This window comes from Salminus brasiliensis, chromosome 1 (assembly GCF_030463535.1).
Source record: "Salminus brasiliensis chromosome 1, fSalBra1.hap2, whole genome shotgun sequence".
In the NCBI taxonomy this organism is placed as follows: Eukaryota; Metazoa; Chordata; class Actinopteri; order Characiformes; family Bryconidae; genus Salminus; species Salminus brasiliensis.
The window spans coordinates 12894710-12922229 of record NC_132878.1 but is presented as its reverse complement, the minus strand read 5'-3'; the positions used below and the strand labels follow the sequence as shown (position 1 = coordinate 12922229).

The 27520-nt window shown below is 43.6% G+C and overlaps 1 protein-coding gene across 1 annotated transcript; it reads left to right on the top strand.

The window, feature by feature from the left end:
* The first annotated feature begins 131 nt into the window (after window positions 1-131).
* On the top strand, window positions 132-27520 carry adamts15a (ADAM metallopeptidase with thrombospondin type 1 motif, 15a). The gene is made up of 8 exons (XM_072669804.1): window positions 132-1263; window positions 10464-10596; window positions 11225-11392; window positions 14779-15065; window positions 17133-17310; window positions 18102-18277; window positions 21028-21203; window positions 23571-27520. The coding sequence occupies exons 1-8, from the start codon at window positions 379-381 to the stop codon at window positions 24373-24375; spliced, it is 2808 nt and encodes a 935-aa protein (XP_072525905.1). The 5' UTR covers window positions 132-378; the 3' UTR covers window positions 24376-27520.

The following is a 27520-nucleotide window of genomic DNA, read 5'->3' as shown; positions in this document are numbered from 1 at the left end:
GCGCGCGCGCATGAGTTGACGACGCGGAGTACGAGAGCAGCACAGCCGCGCCTCCACCCAATCAGCGCGCAACCTGTTTACACATGACGCGAGCGCATAAAGGCCACGAGGAGCCAAGGAGTAGAGGAGAGGAGGAGAGGCGCGCAAGCACACAGGTGGAAACAAGCGAACGCAACGGAATGGATCGCGCGCACCGGTGGACTCGGCACTGAGGCGTACGCGCACGAGCGAGTCGCGACTCCACCGCGTCCTATTGGATTACCACAGTACTACAGAGAGACCGCGCGAGAGAAAAGACAACTGGCCGCGAGCGCTTTCCATTGACTCGGACCCCTTTTTTTTTACCCCCTTCGTGATAAATACATCTACCCCGCAGTCATGCGCGTGTCCATCAGGACTGCGATCCATCTGCTCGCGAGCGTTTTCCTCGTGGAGTGCGCACCCGAGATGCAGCTGTGCACGCCCGTGCGCTTGGACACCGAGCAGACTGACTTCTCGGAGTTCGGCACGGTGGGCGCGCAGCCGCCGCGCGCATCTTTTCGCGTGAACGCATTCGACCAGGACCTCGTGCTCGAGCTGCGCCCTGACTCTGCTTTTATGGCACCGGCACTGGAGACGCGTGAGCACCCCGGCGCCCCTGACCTAAGCCGGTGCTTCTACGCAGGGCACGTGAACGAGGACGCGCTCTCGTACGCGGCGCTGAGCTTGTGCGGCGGCATGCGCGGCGCGTTCGGCTACGGCGGCTGGGAATACTTCATAGAGCCCGCGGAGGGCGCGCATGTGATCCGGCGGCGCGCTGACGGCGAGCGGCGGTGCGCGGTGGACGGGGACCTCGGCGGCTCGAGCGCAGCCGTGGCGCGCGCCCTGGGCAAGCTGCAGAAGCGCGCGGAGGAGGAGAAGAAGGAGGAGAACGCCACGGCGCTGAAGAGCCGCGCCAAGCGCTTCGCCTCGGTGCCGCGCTACGTGGAGACGCTGGTGGTGACGGACGAGTCCATGGCCGACTTCCACGGCAAAGACCTCAAGCACTACGTGCTCACCCTGATGGCCGTGGCCGCGCGCCTCTACAAGCACCCGAGCATCCTCAACCCCATCAGCATCGCCGTGGTCAAGTTCATGGTCATCGGCGACGAGGACAAAGGGCCCAAGGTGACCGGCAACGCGGCCATGACCCTGCGCAACTTCTGCACGTGGCAGAAGAAGATGAACAAGAACAGCGACAAGCACCCGGAGTACTGGGACACAGCCATCCTCTTCACTAAGCAGGTAAGTAGGGGCTAGCAATGCCAGGGCGCGCCGATAGGGGACGATCTACCACCTAGTGAGCTGAACCCAGGACCTGTGGGAAGATGTGGGGACACCAAGGCAGCTTGCAGTGCGCAAAAACTCCCAAACAGCTGGATGCAGTTTATATATCCAACAAACAAACAGGCTGAGGTGCTGGTGATGTACCTCCAGAAAAGAGCCTTATCTAAAAACAACTAACCGAGCAAGCAAACAAACCATGTGAATTGGCGCAATGCAGATTTGTCCAGTGAGGGGTTTGCTCTTCAAAAACACTCTTGCATGTAGTTCAGGTCACTGAATCCAGAAATCCTTAGAAAAACAACCAACCCAAGCACATCAAACTGGTGCATTTGCTGCATTTGTAAAGCTACACACCATAACAGCTACATAAACCCTTCATAACCACTATATAACCACTATTTTGTCAGTTTTAAGGTCAGTTCACTTTATAAAGAGTATAACTAATGCTTTATACGGCTTTGCATCACAAAGGCTCATGTAGTTGCTGTGTAACCTTATGAAAGCCACCCGTTACCAAAACAACTAGACAACTGAACAAAAGCAAGGTCACACTGACCACTGTTGTATCTTCTCTCTCTCTGTCTCTCTCTCTCTCTCTCGGACTGTGCAGTGGACAGGCTGCAACAAGAGGAGCCTCCTCAGTTAACCTCCTGTCCCCCCAGGCATCACCTTGGGTTCACGAGATGTTGTTATAGTCAAGGGTCAGAGGCTATGTCCAGAGGCGAGTGCCCCCTGTTGGCAAACAAGAGGGAGTAAGAATGTGCGAAGACCTGGAGAGAGCCACAAATCACCCAGGCAGCATAACTTACTGAGCTGAAGTCAGCTTAAGTGGAGTCACTTTGAATGCTTTAGGTTAGGGCATGTTTGGCTTCGGCTGAAGAAGCGTTATTATGTTGTCAATATAAGCTTGACTTAGTACTGTGCTGTGTAGAGTCTAATGTACACTCAGTCGTGCACAGGCAATTGACTGCTTACGACTGGTCGAAGTGACCAGACGCTGGCCCAGTGTCAAGTGCTTTCCTGCTCTTAAAAAGCCCACCACGTTTCCTTGCCTTGATCTTCAGCAATGGCACGGATATGTGGACTCGAAGCCATCATAAATCACCTCCCCACCGAAGTCTGAAATGCTTAGTTTCATGTCATTGCCAGTCCACGTACACAGCAGCAGCAGCAGGCACAATTACAGCATGGCAAAACAAAGCCTAGCCTTCCACTTTCTCAACCTCGAACACGTAGAGAAACACCAGGCTTTGCACTGATTCACCCCAAACAAACTCAACTGAACTCAACTGAGCTTTCTCCGTCAGCTGTTGCTCGGGAACACCCACATGTGCGGACGCCCTGCCAGCCCCTCACACGCCAAATGAGCGAAGACTTTTTTCCTCCCTAAAAGCTCTTTAGAGTCACACATGGCCATCTCAGCTGGTCAGTTCTCTTGGGACCACGCAGTTCTCCCGCTCCAGGCCAGTGGCTCCGGTGGGAGTCGGAGGTTTAGCCTCACTTTCCCTGCCTGCCGGCAGCACAGCGAGGTGTGGGAGCCAGAGAGCGCGGTCCCTCCCTGCATTCTTCAGCTTATTGCACTCATTACTCTATGAAGAAGGAGAGGTGGACTGACATTTTTTGGAGTGCAGAGAGCCACTGCAGGCCAGATAGGGGGTGGGGTTGGGTGTGAGGAGTCAGGAGTAGCGGAGTGTTATGCTTCCAAGTGGGGCAGATTGAGGGTAGGTGGGAGGGGGGGCCTTGTCAAGTGGAATGGATAGGAGGGTGGAGATGGATGGACGGACATACGCTTTATGTCCAAATGTTTGTGGACACCTTTTGTAGTGAATGTATTTAGCTATTTTATGTGGCACCCATTGCTGACACAGATGTGCAAATGCACACACACACAGACGTATTGCTAATATAATAGGACCCTCTGAAGCAGATAAACATGAACTTATTGGCACCATGCCTAATGCCAGGGGTGGGCTAGAGGGGTATAATCCCCCCCCCCCCCCCAGCACTGAGCTGTGGAGCAGTGGAGCTGTGTCCTCTGGAATGATGGTGCTCCATTTAAGAATTTTGGGATGAGTTAGGGATAAGATGGGGTGGTGATCATTCAACATTCTGAACTCACTTACGCTCTTGTTGCTATATAAAGTCAAATCCTCACTGCAATGCTCCTCCAAAATCCCAAAACGGCAAAAAACTATGTACATCAAGGGAGGCCTTTGTGGCATAAAGCAAGACAGCACTGGCATGCATGTAAACAGGATCTATTAATGAACTAGTCTTTTTTATACCGTTCTTGTGAACACCTTGAATCAGTTAAAAATTAGTAGGGAAAATTTGTGCATGTAAACAAAGTGTCTAAATCTGAAATAGCAATATAATGTAACTAATATCAGCCTGGACAAGACAGATAATCGGTCCAAGCTTAGCCTGACTAAGACCTCAGTCTAGCTTAGTTACCCTATCAGTCGCAGTCAGACTAATATCGAGCCGTTGGTGTGCATGTAAAGGTAGTTACGTGAAAGCACCTCCAAAACGTCATATTTTGACGACTCCTTCAACATCTGTAAGTGTAGCGCAGCTTCAAGCATATCTGATTCTGCATCAGAATCCACAGAGCAATGTTAATTCCCCCCAAATTCTGCCCTGAGGTATATGCTTGCGAGCTCAGATTACTCCCCTTCATGACTTTAACAGACAGAGAGGCAAGCTCATTTGGCCCAGCCTGAGACCCTCAGAGAACCCTTGACATGCAATCTGATCAGAAAGGCTGTACGCCCCCCACAGCAGCTACCGCCTTATGTCATTCCGATGATGTCACGGAAAAGGTTATGTCATGCCATGGGTCTTGTCATGTTTGGGACGTTTCTCACGTCGGCAGTTTTATGGCACTGAGAGCGAAAGGCTTTATACAACCACCTACTGCGGGAGGAAATTGCAATAGCCATTGCAGAATCAATCACATAGCTAATTTGAAGGAAAAGGAGAATTACGGCTCAGGTCCTCAGTAACACGGGCCTGAGCAGCTCTTATGTTTCCATTTCTCCCATGCGGCTGAGAAGGAAAGGGCCTTAAATGCCGCGTTATAACAGATGAAACAAGAAGAAATGGCCAATTTCTGCGGGATCTTCCCTCAACCACACTTGCAGCTGGGAACAATCTGACTTTCCTCTCTGCGCTCTCCACCCATCCCTTCAGAACAAGCCTGTTTCCCATTACCACAGAGGGAAAGAGAAAGAGGGACCCCCGTCACCCCCCCTACCAAATCCCACCTCGTCAAGGCCCACCTGCTGCATAAGGCCCTTCCCAGCTGCAGCCTCGGGAATGTCTCTCTCTGGGGCGCTGCAACATTGCTTCCAAGTCGTTCCTTTTCCCCATTCCAGCACTTTCCGCTACAACCTCCTTCCTCATACTCAACAGCTCTGCTGTCTCCAGGATGTGCCCTCTGCACTCAGGGAGCTAGTATGGTGTGCGGTTTCCGCCTTCAGGTCTTGGCAAGCGCAATAAATTCCTAATAATCCATCTAGACGACTCACATCACCTCTAATTAAACTAGCATCCACTTTGAACCGCTGTGGATCAGCACTTCTCCTGATGCTCTTCCTTGGTCAGAGCCAATTGCTAGGTCCATAGCTTTGGGTGAACCACAGGCCAGTATACACATTGAGGTATGACCTTAGCACCTACGGCTTTAGCATGCAGTAAACTTTGGAGAGCTTTGAAAACACCAGCATAACAGAGCACTGTTAGCTTGCGTCGCTGAGCTTGTGTCCTCTTCTACGATTGGTTAAGAGTCTCCCAAGCATGGCCAGCACTTCATATGATCCATCACAAACCATGTCATGCAATCTTGTTTTTTTTTGTTTTGGAAAAAAAAACACAACAGGAACTGTAACCAACATACTGCATGGGCCTGAGTGAGGACTTCTATAGTGATTTTGAGAGGCCTTGTAGATCATTTACTGAGCTGAACATGCAATATGGAATAACTTACCATCACAGGCTTGACTCACAGCAGATTCTCAGAGCCACGGGTCCAGCAGTGAGCTCAGACTACCAACAGGTTTGTGTAAAGGCACTGTCGACACATTGACGCCTGAATGACAATCTATTGCTCTTATACTTGTGTAATAGGTGTGTTGCCAGTTCTGTTGATATACAATGAGGGAGGTTAAAAGGAGAGGGCTGGAGCGGGAGAAAGGAAAACAAATAGTCGAATAGCGAAAAAGCAGCGAGAGATGCACAAACGGAACAGTTTGTATTTTCTAAAAGGAGTAATGAAAGTCATATGTTTTCTCCATTGGGTGCCAACTGGGTCAGGAGAGGAGATTGTTGCCCCCCTCCTTCACGTCCTGCCGGTAATGGAGAGGTTTTGCCAAGACCTGGAGGAGATGACTGGGAGCGAGAGAGGCGTTACACAATCCCAGAAAAGCGTCTGATCTGAGCTCAGTGCTGCCCACTGCTCTCCAACCGCTGAGGTTAAGAGGGTGTTTGGCCGTAATTTACTTCGTGAACTTTGTGTCAAAGCCGGTCACACCCTATTAAATTCCGACTGACACCCAAAGCTAAATTAGAGTATCCATAGCTCATTTGAGGAGTATAATATGTCACCAGACACTGGTCTGAAGGAGGTATACTTTACTGACTTGGCTAGCCTCTTCTATCTACACACAACCGCAGGGCTTCACATGGTTTGGTAATGCAATTAGTTAAACTTCTCTTTTTGAATTGTTTTGTATATTCTTGTTACCAAGACTGTGGGCTGACTCATTCGTGCATACAGTTGGAGTTGGTGATGGAAACACCCAGAAGCTAATGAGGCCAGAGCTGTGGTAGGCATTAAAACCGAGTGGGTGCACACTTACACACACAATCTCACACCATCCCTGGTAAAAACCCAAAGTTTAAATATTGGCACAGCGTATTCTACCGTTTCTATATAAAACCATCACATTATGTAGGTTCTTGGTTTGCAAAAACGGTAAGCAAAAAGCTCAGCAGCACCTTAATTAAGAGCAACATTTATAAGGCTACATAACTCCCACACAAGTCTTTGTATACACCAAAAACAACAATGAAAGGGCATTGAAAAGAGTTTATCCTGCTTCTCTAGTAGATCTTGGAGCATTCCTGTAAGGATTTGATTGCATACAGCGGCAAGAGCAGTAGTGAGGTCAGGATGTTGGATGATTAGCGCCCCCACATCATCCCCAACTCACCTACTTATTCCAAATGTATTGGGTGGAGCACCATCCATCATTCCAGAGAACACAGTTGCACTGCTCCACATCTCAATGCTGTATACCCCTTTATACCCCTCTAGCCCGCTCCAGGCATTAGGCATGGTGCCAATAAGTTCATGTTTATCTGCTCCACAGATTTTGTTGGCAGTACTTCTCTACAGGGACTAGACAAGATGTGTGTAAGCATTTACACACTGTGTCAGCAATAGCTGGAATCTAAAGCAGTTAAACACATTTATTAGAAGGTGTCCACAAACATTTGGGCATGTAGTGTGCATAAACATTTATAAAGGCCTTTATGCTGTCATGAAGGCTGATATCAGTGTCCATTTATTTAGTTATGATATCTAACGCTTGTTGGAACTCTTTATAAAGGTCTACACCAGTGGTTATGAAAGGCTAGTAAACTTATGAACACTGTCCTTCAGTAAAGTTTTACAAAACATGAAACCTAAAGAGTTCCTGTGCTTTGGGCCCTAATCCAGGTCCAGGAGGACCCTTGCCCTGCACACTTGAAGGTGGTGTGTTAGAGCAGGGAACCACTAAAATGTGAAAGGCAGGGGTTCCTCCAGGGCAAGGGCTGGGAGCTACTGCTTTAGGCCATGCACATGTTTGCTTAATCCTTATGTATGGCCTGGAGAGCCTGGAGGACCTGCTGAAAACCACCAGAAGTGGTTCTACTACAGAAGCTCTCCAAAGAACCTTGTATTTTATAAAGAGCTGACATTCACGCAGGGCCATTAGTCTCTTATCTTTGATTCCTTACCATGCAGTTTATCCAGCCCCTTCCGAACCAAAAACCGCAGTTAATAAGACACAGGAAGAGAGTCTCATCTTGCTCCAACCCTTTGCAGAGTCTTGCACTATTCCCCCATGGTTCACTGGAATGCCACAAGGCTGTATCTGAGTATCTCACTGTGTGATACTTGTGTTAATCCGAACATAAAGGCATATTGTAACACAAGGGTTTTCTCGTAAATTGGGTCCCAGCTGATTTGACCTGGTGCACTACACACCACAGCTGCTGTGTAGGTGTGCAACTCCTCCAAAGTTTGACGAAACTTTGATCGCTCGAAGTTTCGTCCCAAGTGTGGCAGGGAGGTTGTGGAGGACAGGCCCTTGATCCTTTGTAGAACGTTTCCACCTTCTATCTACACCACCAAAATTAAGCGCACCCAGGGCAAAGTGAGAGTTTGCTCAGTTAACTCACACAGCTGCAGTTATCTGCAGTTTGCTGCAGCAGCTGGATCCACACAAACTAAAAGAGGAGGTATAGCGGATGTAAGAAGTAGGTCACAGTTGAAAAACACAAGCTTGTTTCATAAAAAAGAATTTTTTTTTTCTTCCACCAATTTTTTGGTTTCACTCAAGCTGTCTAACGCTTTTTTGTTAATAGCCATTCCCCCTCTCACATACCCACATCTGTTTCGGCTTTTCAGCAACTGCGGCACATAAACAATTTGTCACACTCATTTGGGATTTCGGCGTAGATACCGCTCTTTAGCGTTTTTCTGATGCTGTCAGTGTGTTTGGCTTGGGAATTGAAGCCTGGGATAAGAACATATAGCTATAAAAGGAATCCCGTCGCTCTCTTCACATGGCTCGTCTATGTGCTAATCTACCCCCGCCAAGCATCTCGGGAGATCCGATCTGGGAACACTGTCCACATCCCTGTTCTTATTTCATGCTACGAAGGTAGCAGATCCCGGAACAGTATGGCTGCAGAGTTCCACGTGGACACCGACTCGCAGCATTGACATATTATACGCAGCAGTGCCAACACAAAGCACCAACCTTTTCTGTGCTCATATCTGTCTACCAGCTTAAGTCCTTTTCTGTGGGGCTGGTCAGCGAGGATGTCGCACCCTGGGCTTTGCGCTGACAGAAAACCCTGTTATTATGAGGTACAATCGACAGGGATCAACGGATATTTCGGGCAAATGTGTTTTAAACAGTGCGGTAAGAAAATATAGGTCAGCTGGAAATTCTTTCCCTTGGCCGGAGACACTGCATTTTAGGATCAACGGTTACCTCATGTAGCAGCAAAAAAAAAAAAAAAAGGGAGAAAAAAATCTGAGAATTTTTAACAGGGCATCTGGAATATCTCTCAGTGAATCAAAAACACTTAGGATGAGATTCCAGAAAGAAAAGGAGATTGGATGGTTGGCTTCTCAAGATGCTTTATGGTCACTTCATCAGCAGCCTGTTCTAACCACAACTCAAGGATGATTTTTTGGCCCGTGCCACAGCTCCGATAATGCCTTGCGTATGAGTCGGGATGAAGGAGACCTTTTAGCGGACTGGAATACTAAATCAGGCTTCTTGAGTGCTTTCTTTGTGTGTTTGTCATTATTCAATTACACCTAATTGCGTGATTGGTCACAAATCGCTCAGCTTATAAAATATGGACACAAACAAGGAAGTAATTTGCCCTGAATCAAAGAGCCCAGCCTGCTGAACGCTTTCCTGAAGCCTGTTTATCTTCATGCAAGCTATCTCCTAGCCAATTTGCTCTCATTCTTGTGTCTCATTCAAAGCTTAGAGCAGCGACAACCATATGTTGCATTCACAGCATATTTCCAATTCCTAGGAAAACTGTGACCTAAGCTCCTAAAAATGAAGGTGCTTCAAATGGTGCTTTGAGCAAAGCCATAAAAGAACTACTTTTGGTTCTATGAAGAACCATGTTTGTAATGGAAATGTGTGAGTGGGAAGAACCTTTAAACTGGTAAAGAACCATTAGACATCAGGTGGTGAAAGGTTATAAACATTCTTGGTTCATCGTGGTCCAAAAGTGGTTCTTTCGTGGCTTTGCTCAAAGAACTCTCTGTAGCACCTTTATTTCTAAGAGTGTAGGAGTGTATATTTCTCCCAAATCTCAATATTATATATAATTGCTGGTTTGACTCTGCCATCGGACCATGTCGGAAGTTGGCCGGTGGTTGCGCTGGGAGGCGAGAAGTCTGAAGGGCCAGACGGAGTGTGACGCGAGAAGTGCTCTCTGCTTTCTATCCTCTTACAAGTCAGATGAAATCCTTCAGTGTGGTTGGCTGACGAGAACAAGAGAGAGCTTGTCACTCCACCCTTCACCCAGGAAATTTGGCGGTGCAGTAGGCTGAGCACTCACTCGCTGCTGTCCTGCAGTCCCGGTGGCACTCCATGCCTCAATATAATACAGTACATTAAGGAAACCTTTTCCTAAGGTCAGGTTAGGCTAATGGTGTCACCAGTGGTTATACCTCAAAACACTCTCAAGTTGTAGCGAACATACAGTGAGGTCCAATGGTCTGGGATTTTTTTTCCAATAAAGAAAAGTCAAATGAAAACCATATAAAATGAAGATAAAAAAAAGAAAACACTGACTTCCATTGAAAGCTAAGATTTTATTAACTTCTGTAAAGTTGACATTTTAGAGATACAAGGTTTTTGTGTGACAGCAGCGATACACAAGATTTTGGTCATGTGTTCCATGTTGAGAAACCACTATGATGCCAGTTCTGTAAAACATTTCAATGAGGGAACATACACCTCTGCGACTAAGGGGTCCTGGATACATATACATTGGATACATTGTAACTGATGAATCTCCAAAAGTTCCTCAGGCTTCTCTTATACTTTTAACAGTGATAGGGAACACTTTGTTATATCATGGCCAATGCTGACCAAGTCATGGGTACTGTAGTGCTGGAGTGGTTGGAGTGCTGTTCAACTAACCCTTTGTTCTTTCCCTGTCTTCACGCCAGATGCTATTCTACATGCAGCCCTCCAATTACCAATCAGTTTCAGTTAATAACACACTCTGGGCTAAGGTTTAGCTAAAGTTTCCATGCGGTCTAGGATCTGTGTGGTCTGACAAATGGCTTCCATGCACAGTTCTCCGTAATTCTCTTTAATTCTTTTCATTTTCCCTGTCTGATCCAGGATCTATGTGGGTCCTCTACCTGTGACACTCTGGGCATGGCAGACGTTGGCACCATGTGTGACCCTAAGAGAAGCTGCTCGGTGATTGAGGACGATGGCCTACCATCTGCGTTCACCACTGCCCATGAACTTGGTTAGTATGTTGTGGAGCAAAGGGATGCTTGAAGGAGTAAACCACCTGTGGCTGCGGACCGAGGTTGAGATAATAGAGGTTTCTAAGGAGTTAAAGGGGACATATCCAAAGTCTTTGAATGGGTCGCACATGAGTGCTGAGGAAAAAGAGTTATTTTTCAAGATGGCAAAGTCGGCAGGGGCATAAAGTCACTCGCAATAAGCATTTTTGAGTTAACCAATAACATGCAACATGTGTCTCCAGTAGTTTCCCAAATATCCCAAAAAATGACATTCGATCATCTTAAATTAGGTCTTTGTTGAAATATATGAGCCATGTCAGGCTGTTTTGCAGAGATTCAAGAAACAGCTGAAGTAAGATGATTAACTCTGTTTGCTGTGCACATGGGAAGCTTCAGCTCTGGTTTTGGTAAAGCACATTTACAAGGCCAGGGAAGCCACTGGAGGTACTGGAGGAGTGACTCACATAGCTGTGGCATGATTGCTGACAAGATAATTGCCCAAGTCGAGTAGAGCAGTGATCAAGAGGGCAAGAATCAGAAGTTGATTCACTTAAGGCATGTAAATAAGTGATGCACACTGGCAGAGAAAAATGATTGTGAGGTTTTTCTCTTCTCTACATTTCCCAGGCCATGTCTTCAACATGCCTCATGATAACGTGAAGGCCTGTGAGGATGCATTTGGAAAGTTGCAGGACAATCACATGATGTCTCCAACACTCATCCGGATCAACCGCACCAGCCCCTGGTCTCCATGCAGTGCAGCCATCATCACAGACTTCCTGGACAGTGGGCACGGTGAGTCAGATCGGAATAGTTGCTCTATTTTCACTGGGTCTAGACTCAGCCTACCAGCTACCAGATTGTGGTTGTCCAGTTTCTCCTGCTTTGCTGACTGTGAAGTTCAACTTGGGCTAAATCTGAGGCTCAACTGGACTTAACTTGAGTCTTAACATATTGTTTTTTTTGCATTGATGAAGTTCAACTTGAGCTTACTTCAAGAATCAGCTTGAGTTTTGGAGTTAGCAATGCAGGAAAAACTACACCACCACCACAGTTCACTCTTGTTAACTCTAAAGATCAACTGGTGCTCAATCTGATGCTCCACTTGAGTCTTAACTTGTGGTTGTGTAGTTTATCCTGCATGACTAACTCTAAAGTTAAACTTGAGCTAACTCTGAGGCTGCCTCTGAGTCTCGAATGTGTGGATGTTTAGTTTTGTCTAAATTGCTAACTCTGAAGCTCAATCCGTGTTTACTCTGAGGTTTAGCTCGTCACAATTATTTGTCCCAGTGGAGTCAGGCTGGAACGTCTGTAGGCCATTGTTAGTACTTTAAGGGTTTAACAGACATAGCAGCGACAGGTGACTCATTCCTCAGGGTCATTCGTGCGTTGGACACACTCTATACTGGGTGTAAATACACATAGACACTCTATCATCATACCAAACTATGCATTTAGATGTCCCTTGGATGGAAGCCATTATCTTACGAAGTTCCAGGGTGAGCCCTAGACCACAAATCTCAGGCCAATCAGTGTAAACCACTACATCTGCCTCCGAAAAAAATAGCAAATGATGGTTCACAAACTCACTGCAGTGCTTTGCAGGCAGCCATCCAGACCACTTGTCTGAAAGTAGCCTGGGTTAGGACGGCCATTTGTGGTCTGGCTGTCATTGTCTGTAGGTTTCAGGCAGCCTAGTTTTCCCACACAGGTTGAAATAGAAACTCCAGTCAGGTTTTCCTCTTATGATCTCTCTGAAGAAAAAAAGTGTGAAAAGGCTCCTCTAGTCCATTAGGAGCATGAAAGACAGGCAAGGTAATGTGAGTGTGCATTTAATATCAGCATGTCATACATAATATAGTCCTGGTGTATAATCCCAAACCACAGAAAGGAACAGTTGTGTAAAAATTCTAACTTATCTCAGATGTGGCCTTTTAGCCAAGACATGCATGGTGTCCAAGGTATACTTCTTTAGTTTTGCACTAGGTATATTATGCTAGAGTAGATAAAACATAGGGTAAATGGAAGTGTATATATATATATGAAACCTATATGTATGGTGGTTTCTGATACAGATATCTAATACCATGTACAAAAGCATAGACAGAATTCCAACTTCAGCATAGGATAAGCATTCATATATTTGCTGAACTACGCTTTTAATATATCAAGATTTGTGAGCAAGTATCTTTGAGTATTAACCCCTTAACACTCCAAAGCTTATTACACAATAAGGCGTTTGACTCAGTAACTACAGGACTTGTGTACAAACTGGTGGGGCTACTCTCTGGTTCTAGTTCTAATCTCTAGGTCTTTTAAGGGGTCAAACTGGAAAAAAGCTAAAGGCAGGCTGACATAGACAGATTAGAGAGGAACTGATTACAGGGCATTTCAGAGTTAAATCAACTTAGTTTGGTTCTTCTTACATTTTAAGTTCAACACATTTTGAGTTGGGGGTCAAATAGATTACCAAATAAATGGCATTGGAAATTGCTTAAATACTGGGTCATATTTTTAGTCTGTGTTCTTCCATCCAAGATGTTAACTATTTATTCCCATCTGCATATTAGACATTTACAGACTATTACATGATGTTCCCAAACTGGAAGACTATTGCACTGGAGCACTGAGCCCTTGCTGGGATTTGAATGGATTTATGACCTCTGCACACTTGATGAGTAGGCAGTTAGACAAGAGTGCCACTCTAGAGCTATTCAATTCATCCCATTGTCATCATCCCAGACTGTTGAATGGATTGTTCTGGATTAAGAGGCTCATAATGAACGATACAATATGACATGCTGTATCGTTACTCTCCTACTCACATACTTAGTAGGCCTTTAAGTAAGCCCCTCAAGCCATGCACTTTACAGGCACACATATGCACACACACACATACCGCAAAGTGGTGATCACAGTGTGATGTACAACTGTGTGAAAGGAACAAGGGAAAGAGCAAACAGTGCTGACTCAAGTGTTTGTGTGAGTAAGGGCCCAGCGTGATTTCACTGATTGGGTGGTTTACAGTAGGCTCTCTAAAGCCCGTAAAGCTTTAGACTAATATTCACACTCTCTCAGATTCCCATCATTCTAAACAAATAAATGCAGACATGATGAATCTAAAGATGGGAATTAGGCAAACATCTCTGAGTCATAACCCAGTCATTTGGTCAAACGTTTCCCAGAGTAACGGGGCCAAATATCAACAACATTAATGAAAGTGTCTGTATTGCTTTGGTGTGATGACTAATGAGTATGATGTTTATCTTTGAAGCTTTGAAGCTTATTTTTCTTCTCAAATAAAGGCATTAAATCAGTGATTTTTCTCATTAAATGCACCTTGTGTAACCACTTTGATGTAAAACAGTCATAAACTCTAGTTAGTGTTGTAAATCTGCTATGCTTTTGATATACATTACAACATAAATTTTTGAATTATTGATTATTTAATGCATCAGAAAAGTTTTCTTTTCTACTTATGATAAATATTGTACTGGAAGTTGGAACTGAAATATTTGCATTCAAAGCTGAAAATGAAATATTAGATTAAAAGTTTAAACTGAAATATTGGATTAACAGTCATAACTAAAATGCCAAATGGAAAGTTGGAACTAAAATAAATAGTAATGAAAGTTAGAACTGAAATAATGGATTAAAAATTGAACCTGAAATACTGGATTAACAGTCATAACTGAAATGTTAAATTAAAAGCTGGAAATAAAATATTGGAATGAAAGTTAGAACAGAAATAGTAAATTGTAAATGTAAATTGAATGTTAGAACTGAAAAATATCTGACTAAAAGTTAGAATTGAAATATTGGACTGAAAGTTAGAACTAGAATAGTGAATTAAATAGTCATTTAATTGTGTTGAGAGTTATACTGAAATGTTGGACTGAAAGTTGAAACTGAAATTTGGGATTTAAAGTTGGAAACAAAATATTGGAATGACAGTTAAAACTCAAATAGTGAGCTGAAAGTTATTGAGATTTGGAACTTAAATATTTGACTAAATGTTGTAACTTTTATCTTAGGTTGGAAGTGAGAAAAGAAATATTGGATTGAATGTTTAGATGGCAGTGATCTGTGAAAAATCTATAAAATGCTAACAACTGCTACATAAGCCCAAGTGACACTTTCTAAAATCAACCGTGATGTAACACAACACTTCATTCCTGCAGGTGAGTGTTTGCTGGACCAGCCTCAGAAGCCTTTGGCCTTGCCTGATGGTCTTCCCGGAGTGTCCTATGGTCTTGAGAAGCAGTGTGAGCTGGCATTCGGGATAGGCTCTAAACCGTGTCCACTCATGCAGCCTCATTGTCAGCGGCTGTGGTGTACAGGCAAGACCCGCGGGCAGCCGGTCTGCCAGACACGGCACTTCCCCTGGGCAGACGGCACCAGCTGCGGGGAAGGCATGGTCTGCATGCGTGGAATCTGCCTAGAACAAGAACAGGTCACCAAAGTAAAGGTGAGAGACAACACAGACATAAAAATAGACACTCAACCAGTCAAACATGAGGCTAAATCACATAAAGATGCACAATGCAAGAATGCCAGCTCACAAGAGGTAGCTACTAAAATATGTAGCTATTGTATCTCAAAAAGTATGTAATATTTCTCCAGATGTACATTATATGTCCAAAAGTGTGTAGACGGTAAGTCTCTGAGCTGCAGTTCGAATCTGCTCTCTTAGTCGGGAAGAACTGGTTGCATTCAGCCGTATAAACATTAGCCAGGTCAAACGTAAGAAGTTCAAACGTAGGTTATTTACAATGTCAAAAGTTTACTAAGTACAGTTTTTTTGCATGAGTGAAGCAAAACTGGGTGCAACACATACACAAGTTTTTATTTAAAGGTTAAAACTGTAGTTATAGCATATTTACACCTCTCCCTGTATGTGTCAGCATTGGGTGAACCAAGGCCAAAGAGGCCTTCTAGGTGTTGATGTTCTGATATGTTCATTAGTCAGAAAATGTAAAATATGATTAACTTCACTTTAAAAATTTTCCAAGGAAATATCAATAATGAACAATCCAGAATTTTTTTTGGTCAGTTATCAAGTTAAAAATCCTAAACATTAGTCTTTGTCTGGATTATTTTTCTATGCAATGTGCAAAGTACTGGCAGTATGTTTATTGATTAGTTCTGAACTTGCCACTGAATGTATTATTAAAACAAACAAACTGCTGTTGGATAAGGACTTAGTAAAGACTTACGCGTAACTTGTGTAACTCAGCTCTGGAACTGATATTGGATGAACAGTTCTGGATTACAAATACTCTTCTAGTTGATGTTGGCATTCTATTAACAATGGTTTTCAGTGGTTATCAGTGGTTTAAAGGATCTAGTTAGAAGTGGTGTCTAGACACGTTCGGACTAGGTACTAGTTGCTAAGGCACTTTTGGTGTCTGTGGTTCACTCTTTAAGATTTGCACTGGAGCTAAAAGCTAACGTTGCAGTGAAAAAATGCAACGGAAGTGGAAACAGATTTTTATTACATTAACTTGTAGCTCCAGAGCACTACTAAAGCAGCCACAGGCAATCAACTACATTTTGAAGGAGGAGACATTTGAGTTTTCCATGAAGATTTCTGTTAAAGTGGGACTCTCACTCTCACATTCCATGATACACATTATTATCTCTCCAGGAAGTCTCACCCTGCTGTGATAGGACACATGAGTTCTGACATTTGACATATTATTGCAGACCTGTTAAAATACACTCCCATGCACCCTTTCCATTGCAATGTTATGTTGCTAAGTAACATAGTGATAAATAAGTACAACTGTATTGAAGTTTTTAGCTACTTCTTCTGTGTTGTGTCAAAGGGAGGACATCACGCCTAATCCTGCAGATTAAACCTCTAAACTTAAGAAATCATTTGGAAGTGAACACACTTACACACTAGGGAATAGGTCAGTGAAAACACACTCACCACGCAGTGGGCATCAGCATCCAGGGAGCATCTGGGGGTTAGGTATCTCGCTCAAGAGCTCCTCTATGACTCTTGGGGTTAGGAGTCTTGCCCAAGAGCACTTCAGCATCCAGGGAGCATTTAGGGGTTAGGTGTCTTGCTCAAGAGCAGCTCAGTGCCTGGGGGTTAGGTCAGGTGTCCTGCTCATGCGCACCTCAGCACCTAGGGAACATTTGGGTATAGATATCTTGCTCAAAAGCTCCTTAGTAACTGGAAAGCACTTGGGGGTTAGGTGTCCTGCTCATGCACACCTCAGCATCCTGGGAACATTTGTGGTTTAGGTGTCCTGCTCATGCACACCAGCATTTAGGGGTTAAAAATCTTGCTCAAGAGCACCTCGGCATCCCAGGAGCATTTGCAGGTTGGGCTTCTTGCTCAAGAGCAATTGGGATTAGGTGTTCTTGCTTGGGACAGTACCTCAGGGAGGAGAAAGCTCTGTTGCTTCACCTGTCTGATGCCTTTTGTCACACCACATCTGCTTGTCTAATAATTGTCAGTCATTGAGGGCAAAATTTGTGTGTTTGACACACTCTCTGCTTCTCTCTCACATAATCTCTTCAGGTGGATGGAAAGTGGGGCAAATGGGGTGCATTCGGGACTTGCTCTAGGACCTGTGGTGGTGGGGTGCAGCTGGCGAAGAGAGAGTGCAATAATCCAGTTCCAGAAAATGGAGGCAAATATTGTCAGGGAGTGAGGGTCAAGTACCGATCCTGCAACCTCACACCATGCCCTGACACTGGTAAGAACTCATACTACCTAAGACTATGATGGACAATACATTCTGTCATAATTAATAATAAATAATAAATTCTTGATTTTTTTTCAGAACAATTAAATATTTTTAACAAGATATTCTGTTTCATAATTACTTAATACACGAGTTTTCTGACATATTATCAAGTCATTTTCTTATAATTTGCTTGGCAGCAACATGCCATCATACAGTAGTGCATTGCACAAACTGCAGGCCACTGATATCTGCAAACATTTTTACATTATCCACTAATGCTTGTATGACTAGTGTTACCTACATTAGCCTTGTGGCTGCAGTACAAAACTAAAGAAGAAAACCTTGAATACCAAACCTGTTTTGGCTGATTCTGGCCAACAGTTGCTTTTAAATAGTGATCCAGATGGGCAGTTTGGACAACAATCCATAATTGAAATAGGAGACTTGCACTCATAGTAGGTTTGTCAATGTTTCTTATCCTGGAAATCTGGAGTCACTTAAAACCTTTATACAACTTCAATATATAATACAGTGACGTCTGGATCTGCTCGAGTTCCACTCTGGAGTCCACATATTTAGGGAAAGGATGTATGTATGTATGTATGTAACCTGCATCCAATTTTATTGTTTAAGAGAACAGCCAGTGATTTAAACTAGATAAGTAGGTTAAATGTTCTCAGGGTCACTTTCACCCTGAGATTTGTTCACCTGCAAATCTGGTCCATTTAGGGAGATTTAGCAAGCACTCTAGGGGCATTATCATTTATTAATTTTTATAAATTAACTATTTTTTTACACAGGAAAGAGTTACCGTGAGGAACAGTGTGAGGCCTTCAATGGCGTCAGCCTGAACACCAACCGCCTCGCGCCCTCTGTAGTGTGGGTTCCCAAGTACTCAGGAGTGTCTCCTAAAGACCAGTGCAAGCTGATATGCAGGGCTAACGGAACTGGCTACTTCTACGTCTTGGCACCCAAGGTGAGTAATACAAGGCTTTAATTAGACACTCATGAAGAGGCGAATAAATATCTGACCTCAGCAGAGCGGCAGAGCTGAGGACCCAGCAATGGCTGACTTCACATGTTTCGGAGGGTGCTCCCTCCCACTGTCGAGAGCATTGCTAGTGCTGAGGGAGTTACGAAGGGTTGAGTTAATTGGCAGTACTGCATTAGGAGAAAAGAGGGAAAATTCAACAAAAACAAATTAGAAAGAAAACTCACATGGTGTGTTGTTGTGGGACTGATCAAGTTATGGGAAGAGGCTTGTCAAAATAAATATATATTTTAACCTAAATATATTAACCTTCAGTGCAGGTAAACTGACCCCTGCTCCTAAAGCATCCTATGGCTTTCATGCAGTGCAGTCAGGCTTGGCGTAAGGGGAATGTACAGCAGATGAACTTCACTGGAACTGGCTGTAGAAAAAAAGCATAGATGAGCCATAGCTTTTCAGTCTAAATGTTTTTGAGGAAATAGTTCATGTCTCATGAATCAGGAGCTCCTCTCTCTTGTGATTTAATCTTGAGTGGTTTACGAGAGTGCATTAAGCACATTTCTCTTCGTACTTCATACATCTTCCCCACAGACACAAGCTGTCCGGTAAGCAGATCATGATGTATTAGAAACAATGCACCTACAAACCTGAAACAGCTTCAGAATTTTACTTAAAATTCAAAGTAAAATTGATGCTAGCTGATATACCAGACCCTTTCGACAGATATTAACAACAAATGTTAATAAAGGGTGGTAATCAGTTCTTTTAAGTAAATTATATGACATGGAATGTGGTCATTAGTGTGGGTCCCACGGCTACCTTGTGTTTCTCACAGCTGGTGTGGACATATAGAAGACAGGGAGGAAAAGAATGATGTAAAGTAGGCTGAGGAAGGAGGTGTTAATCTGGGTGAGATACAGAGGTGTAGAGTGAGTCTCCACAGAGACATGAAGCCCTAGATTAGCGCTTCAATCAGGCCTGAAATGGTATCTGACTGCCACCAACCAGAGACTCCAAATATGAAAATTAACATCTATCATTTTTTCATTTTTTAAAAATGTAATTTATATCATTTAAATCTTTGAATTTTTACCCCTTTTTTGTTTAGTCACTGGCAGTTCCACCTGCATAATTTCACCCCATCACAAATAATTGCACCTAGCTAGCAGTGAAGGCCAGCACTTACTTCCGCCCAAGTCATGTGAAGCATTGCCAAATAAATTACCACTTTAATGAATTTATTCAATCATCAATCAATACCTTGTACCTTAGTCCCAGTCTTTTAAGTCTGGATAAACTTTACAGGATGTGTTGTTCTAATGCAAACCTTCTGGACCTTGGAGAACTTCGCTGCCAACCACAGGAGTGACTTCAGTGCAGAAGATAAAAAAGAAATAGATAAAAATCATTTAAGGTAATAAAGTTAAGCAGGGTTTACTCCAAGCCAAGATCTTTCAAAGGTGCTAGACGAGCTAGGAGGAACCCAGATGTGAAATCTGAACTCGACCCGAGCATGAGAAATATTTGAGAAATGATCAGAACTCGACATGAATAGTAAAATAATTCAAACTCTAATCAGGACCAGTTTATTCAGGATTCATGACTGTTTAAAAAGTTTGGCATGTCTACTTTGGGAGAGCTTCAGAGACCAACAAATACTGCACTCAGATCAGTTTCATGTGGACCATAGCATAACAACTAATTTATCAGAACCAAAATATGAAGGTCAGAAAGCAAAACATTTGCTAATGTGAAATTAAATGAAAAGTTGGAAAATTAAGTGTTGGAGACAGACAAACCTCTAGGTTTGGTTCAAAAGGTTAGGTTCTTTTACTATGTGTTAAATGTTAGATATTCTCATCAGTTTTACTGATAACACATTGTTCTTCATAGTGCATGTGAGCTAGAATAAAAGATGCTTTGTTGATGAATTTGGTCAGAGTTGATAATAGGGATGCAAGTTAGGGGTAACTGTATAAACAATCATGATACTAACATTACAGTTAGGTGCAATCGTGTAGACTGTACACAGTGGCCTATTTGCAAAAATTGATCAACATAATGCAGAGCCATTTTCACTTGGAAACCTAACTTGTAAGCTGTTAGCAAGCAATCAACATGCAACATGCCATGCTAAGCAGAGCTCAAGCTGATTGGTGCCTGACTACGGCAAGTACACATGCCACACAGGAGCTAGGAGAACCACCTGCTTCTTCACAGAGGTTTTTGTGCTATTCAGCTTTGTAGCCAATTGTGACTAAGCCTTGTTTTATTACAAACTTGTAAATAAATGAAAGGAAGCTAGGGCCCCTGTCAATCACAGGCCCTTAGAATCATCCTACCTATCTCCCTTCACCCCTATGGCGCCCCTGGTCCAAAGCATGGTTTCCAAACTGTGGTGTGAAACAACCTGTGACTTCTATTTGCTGTTACACCTTTGAGTATAATAAGAAAATCGTGTCAGAATTGGCAGGCAAATGCATCAGACTTATTTTAAGCTGATATGATAATGTATGTATTGAAGTCTAGAAGACAAGTTAAGGTGATGTTGGACTACTGCACTAAACTTTCTACATTATATTCCTTTTACTTCACTAATTAAAGTGGTATCCCTCCATAATGCAAATCCAGGCAGATGATTTCCCATTTTACATGTATCTGCTTGGACAGATTACTTCATAACACACAACTGAGCATGACTTATAAAGCTAACCCTCTCTGTTGTTTTGTTGCAGGTTGTGGATGGGACTCCATGTTCTCCCGACTCTTCGGCGGTCTGCGTCCAGGGCAAATGCAATAAGGCAGGCTGTGATGGCAAACTTGGCTCCAACAAGAAGTTCGACAAGTGTGGGGTGTGTGGAGGAGACAACAGAAACTGCAAGAAGATCTCAGGCCTCTTCACAAAACCTACGTAAGCCATCTCAACCTGAAGCACAGACACTTGAAGATGAACAGAGGCCCACATTCCGATCATACTAGCTTGCTGTTCCCTAGGACATACAGGCCATACGTGGCTATTGTAGCTGGCAAAAATCTTCATATCATAGCAACTTATTAAATTAAGGTTTTATAGGGCTCTGTCAGATAACAAGTCAGTTCATGCAAAACAAGTAAACTAAGGCCCAGTTCACGCCTGGCATTAACCCCTTTGGCCTGCTGACAGGCCAAAAGTGTTATTACTTTTCTATTCTATGATCAAAGAAAAGCCCCACCAGTATGTACAGAAGACCCTGAATTAACTGAATAATATGCCTTAGTGTGTAACAAGCATTGCTGCCTTGATTGGTTAACATGCAGGACGGCAGTACAAAGTACAGGTGTGAACAGGATACAATGCGTCTCGAAGACACATTGCAATCGGATCACTACAACCACTTTCAGAGGTGGTCAGAGACACACATGGCCGCATTATTCTTGTAGTGTGAACGCCAAAGCGCCTCCATGCGTCCAACAAACCAACAAACTACAAATCGTTCGCCATTTCGCTGTCGAAACAAAAACAGCAGGAGAATCAGAAAATCTGTGAGAAATTTAATCAACAATCCAACAAGGTGTGAACAGCGATGTGTTTTGGAAGTCATTTGTGCTCAGATCACCCAATATGCATTTTAATACCAGATGTGAAGTGGGCCTAAGAAAGTCCAAATGGGTGGTAATAAATGCATGAGTGACAACTGCTTTTTTCTATAGCGATCATAATTAAAACATATTTTTTTTATTCCTTTGGCTATGAATAACTGGAAGAACTGTTTAATATTAGGAAACCTACAGATCCAAAGAATTACCACAGAAGATTGTGTCGTGGTGAAGGTTTATTCATTTACATGGCCTTTAATAGGCTGTTGTTCTATCTTACATTGCAGCTTGAATGTTTGTAGTGGCAATGTCTAGAGGGTATCTATGAGACTCCATTATCAGTGCAGTTTCATAAATACTCTTTAATGGCAATAAGGAAGTTATGGCGCAAACGAAAATGTGTGTGTTGTAGCTGGCCTAAAGCCATGTTGATTTTAAGATGAAAGTATTATCAACTGTCCATTAACTCTACAATAGCTTAACATTCCAGGAGATATAGTACATGTGCCTTTCTATCATTTGGCAGGCCCTCTTATCCAGAGCTTACAGTTTACTCGTGTTACAGAGATAGGCGAATGTAGCTTTAGGCTTTAGTCCTAATTTAGGAGTTGAACCCCAGCATGTTGCAGGGCAGCTATATTACCCTCTAGATTCCAACCATAGTATTGCCTGAATTTATTTAATGGCCACAGCTCTTTCCTCAGCGATGTCTGTCTGGATAAATGTATTCAGCTACTTTAAGGTGCACCCATTGCTGACATGCTGAGATATGCAAATATACACAAACATCTTGTCAAGTCCCTGTTAAGAAGTGCTGTCAATAGAATAGGATTCTCTGGAGCAGATAAACCTAAACCTATTGGTGGTATAGCGCCCCCAGCACTGAGCTGTGGAGCAGTGGAGCAGTGTTCTCTGAAATGATGGTGCTCCATTCAGTCTTACAGGGATGCACTAGGCCAGAAATCAATATGTTGGTGATCTAGTAGAAGGCCTTTCCCAGTCAGTAGAGACAGTTACTCGGACAAAAGCAGGATAAACTCTTTTTAATACTCTTGAATTCAGAAGAAACAATGAATAAACAGGTGTCCCAATACTTTTTTTCTGGAATGATGGTGCTCCATCCAGTACTACTGGGACAAACTTGGCAAGGCACCAATATGTTCATGAGGTGGGGTGGTGATCATCCAATACCTCACCTCACTAACAGTCTTGTCGCTGAATGCGATCACAGCAGTACTCCAAAGCCTAGTAGAAGGCCTTTCCTTGACAGTAGAGACAGCTACTCTGACAAAAGCAGGATAAACTCTTTTTAATGTTCTTAAATTCAGAAGAAACAATGAATAAGCAGGTGTCCCAATACTTTTTTTCCATAAAGCAACTTACTTTAGGGAAAATGAAAGCTACTGTTTGTCATAGCTAAAGCTAATGCTACTCGCTACAGGTTTTCTTTCATAGTCTCTGAGAAGTTCTGTATGCTGACAGTACAAACAACTTGTTAAGACAATTAAGTTTTGCGTTCTAATTAAGTTTTGCGTTCTAATTAAGTTTTGGTTTCCATAATTAGCTTTAGAATAAACTGTATAATTGTTCTCTTTTTTATATCAATACATTTACTGGTGTCTATGGCCAAACAAGCCAATATGTCCATGTTCACATACTTAAGGACCAATGCCCTAAACACCACCCTTCTTTCTTCCCTCAGGCACGGTTACAACTTTGTGGTCATGCTTCCAGTGGGAGCTTCCAACATTGACATCCGCCAGCGTGGCTATAAGGGCATAGTGAGCGATGACAACTACCTAGCTGTGAAGAACGGCCAGGGCAAGTACCTGCTGAATGGAAACTACGTGGTGTCAGCTGTTGAAAGGGACATCATGGTGCGAGGGAGCCTGCTCCGCTACAGTGGCACAGGCGGACAGTCCGAGACCCTGCATGCCATCAAGCCTCTGGGGGAGTCGCTCACAGTGGAAGTGCTGTCTGTGGGCCAGATGACCCCTCCTCGCATCCGCTACTCCTTTTACCTGAAACGGGAAAACAAGGAGGAAAAGGTGCTAAAGAAGGAGGCAAGGGAGCGTGCAGAAAACAGCGTCCTGGACGAGAAGGGCACGATCAACAGGAAAGAAGGCAACCTCAAGGAAAAAGTTCTGCCCCCTTACATCAAAGACGCACCGCTCCCTGGAAAGTGGTCGGCAGGGCCGTGGGATGAGTGCTCTGTGACCTGTGGGAATGGCCTCCAGAGGAGGCTGGTGCAATGCCTGAGGACTGATGGTGGCCCTGGGACGGACTGTGACCAAGCCAAAAGACCCAACGCCTTGCGCGCATGCGGGGACCCCTGTCCCATGTGGGACATGGGCGAGTGGTCTCCTTGCTCCAGGAGCTGTGGGAAGGGCTTTAAAAGACGCCCTCTCCGTTGCACCTCCCAGACTGGTATGCTGTTGCCGAGAGAGCATTGCGTGGGCCTGAAGAAGCCACAGGAGCTGGACTTCTGTTCCTTAAAACCCTGTTAATGCCTCCAACCCCCAACTGTCCACTTCCGTGATCTTGTTCCATGGACTTTTCGCTTTGTCAGATGATACTCGACGAGACAACCAAACAAAGAAAAAACAAAGAAAGATAAACGATCCGGAACTTTATTCGTTCTGGTGCATTTTGTTCTTTATTGTAGAATTTGTGTTTGCTTTTTTCTGCCCGCAAAAAGGAGAAAGCCATGAAAAAGATGGGAATTTACAAAACCGTATAAAGAAACCGTCTCAAAAAAACAAGAAGGAGAAAAAAGGGGTGGATTGACAGGGTTGCCCACAGTTGCAGACGGTGTTCTACCTCTGACTGTAACCAAATGAATCAACATTTATGTGACCCAGCTCACACAAAATGACAAGACGTCATCCCAAATAACTGCCCTGGCTTTGCTGACGTAGCAATACAACAGAAACATATATACTCACCTCTTACTAGTCCAGTTCTGTTGAAGTTGCTGCCAGTTCAGTTGTTTTTACACTCTCATGTGGGCATACGTAAGATGTTTCTTTGCCAAAAAAAGAAAAAACCCAGCATGTTTCAGTGAGCGATTGATTAATGGCCACAGTGACACTCTTTAAAGAATATTTGCCATAGAGGCCAACCCAAACACTGACAGTCTCCTGGGTCAACAGGAAACATTCCACAGCTAGATAGGAAACTAGCACAGAAAATGCCCTTGTACTGCATGAAACTGGCTGCATCTGTCCTCTTTGAGTCCTTCTTATGTTAAAGGCACAGACATGGTTAAGAGAGAGGCTGGTGAGACTTAACTGGGGTCAAGTTGAAAATGAACAGGGTCAAGAGAGCTACACTTGCCTGGGGCATATGCCCAAGATGTCATCGGTGGTGTTTTCCGTTATTTTATCACACAGTCCTGTTTTTCATGTGACTGTTCTGCAGAAACATTTGTTTCAGGAGCGCCTCCAAACTACACAGATTGTTTTGATTACAGCCTGTGTGAGAGATGTTTGGCTAAAGATTAATGTTGCTACAGTATCTCTCATGTGCTTGAGCCAGGGGTCAACTGTTGGTTCATGCCTGAATTTGTGGGTGAACAAATGTGATAGAAATTCCGGTGCCACAATTCCATACCATTCCATTCAAAACCAGCCTTACATGGGATGTTGTCAGTTCTTGACTGAGCTTGAGTTATTCTGATCCATGTGAATCAGCCAGTTGGGAAAGAAACAGTGTCCACATAGTTTTGGGACCACATAGGAAAGAAGTGGTGCAAAAGTTTGTACACATTTCTTATGTCACAATCATGCAAATAAACAGGTGGCACCCAACCATCCACATTGGGCACCACAGCAACCATTTGGCAACATCCTAGCAACCTCCTGAGACAGCACTGCAAGCAGAGACTCTTTTGCACTTGAGACACCATTGCGACTGCGTAGCAACACTAAAGCATCCATTTACCAACTACCTAGCAACACTTAAGTAATCATCTTTGGTACAATTGCAACTGCCTAGCAACACTAAGCAAACCTCTGGAATAGGATAGTAGCCACCTAGCAAAATTATTGCAACCACCTAGCAACAATCTAGTAACCCACTGACAACCTAGCGAAACGTTTTTACCTTAGAGGCTTTTTAGCACCTGGGATACCATTGCAACTGCATAGCAACACTACAGCATCCATCTACTAAATACCTACCAACACTATAGTAATCATATTGGATTCCATTGCAACTGCCTAGCAACACTAAGCAAACCCCTGGAATACCATAGTAACCACCTAGCAACACTGTAGTAACCATAACAACAATATAGCAAAACAGTTTTACTTTAGATACTCTTTAGCACCTGAGATACCATTGCAACTGCATAGCAATACCACAGCATCCATCTACCAACTACGTAGCAACATTTTAGTAATCATCTTGGATACCACTTCAACACTATGCAACCACCTAGCAAAATCACTAGTTTCTAGTGACAGTGTAGCAGCAGCCTAGTTTTAAATGTGGGAATTGATGAAATGCTGGGTACAGGTGTTGTTTGCTGTGGTGATGCTGAGGGCAGCAGTAATGTACCATAAAGCTGCACACCTGGCTGACAGCACACACTGGTCTTCAAAACATTTTCCTCAGTTATTTTCATCAGTTAACTACATACGAGCATGTTGAGAGCCATTAATGTGTAACTTCCATCTCTATTCATACAGTGTTTGCAAATGCAAGCAAATCGGCGGTACTGACAGCACCATTAACTGTGGTATTTTGCTATGCTTAGATCCAAAGCGCAACTACTTGCTTCAGAGACTGACAGAAGTGGCACGCTGGAAATGTAAAAAGTGCCGACAGGAGACATAAAATGTCAAAAGCTGAAACGGAGCCAAGAGTATCCTCTCAAGGCCGCTAATTCTCTCAGAGAGCATGTTAGCTTTTCTTATTTCCAGACACTTCCAGACACTTTCCCTCCCAAAAGCAGGCCTAGATCACCAGACCACCACATTCACTCTATCAGCTGTGCCCCAGAAACAAGTTGTTCATCTCGTTTCGTCGTCCAGCTCGTACGTCGTTTGTTTACTCGTTTGTATTTCGTTTCAACCGAGTCGTCCTCCACTCTTTCCATTGAGCCAGAGGTGCAGCTGCTACGATCAAGCCCTGTCTGGTACAGTTGCCATATTAACTAAGTTATTATTACTATTAGAAATCATTTTTTTGTTTGTTTGTTTTTTTTAAAGAAGTTGCAGCTCATGGAGTCAGGTTGGTGCGGTTTCTGGTGCCAACCTGGTGAGCTGGTCTTTGTACACAGTTAAGAGTAAATTCCTGTAATGCATCATACAGCAAACACATATATGCGCAAGGTTCTTCAGAGCGAACATATCGTCCATCTAAAAGATGGTTCCTGTATTACTTGGAATGTTCTTATTTGTTTTGTTTGTTTTTGTTGTTGTTGTTGTTTTGTTTTTCTTTTGCGCTTTAGTACAGCAAAAGATTTCAACGTCCTGCATGGGCTGCCTTGTATACCATGTATACATCCATCTGGCTGTGCACAAATAAGTCGTGTAAATACCTTTTAAAGTCTTTTATTGTTTTATATATATATGTTTTTTTAACGCTGGCATTTTGAATTGTCATGACTTCAAAGGTATTTATTCCAAATAAAACATGTTACAAACA

What these genes read in the sequence shown, in the direction of transcription:
- adamts15a (XM_072669804.1), top strand. Translation starts at nt 379, where the DNA reads ATGCGCGTGTCCATCAGGACTGCGATCCATCTGCTCGCGAGCGTTTTC. An exon ending in TCTACGTCTTGGCACCCAAG is followed by an intron (nt 18,278 to 21,027) that starts GTGAGTAATACA and finishes GTTTTGTTGCAG; the next exon opens with GTTGTGGATGGGACTCCATG. An exon ending in GGCCTCTTCACAAAACCTAC is followed by an intron (nt 21,204 to 23,570) that starts GTAAGCCATCTC and finishes TTCTTCCCTCAG; the next exon opens with GCACGGTTACAACTTTGTGG.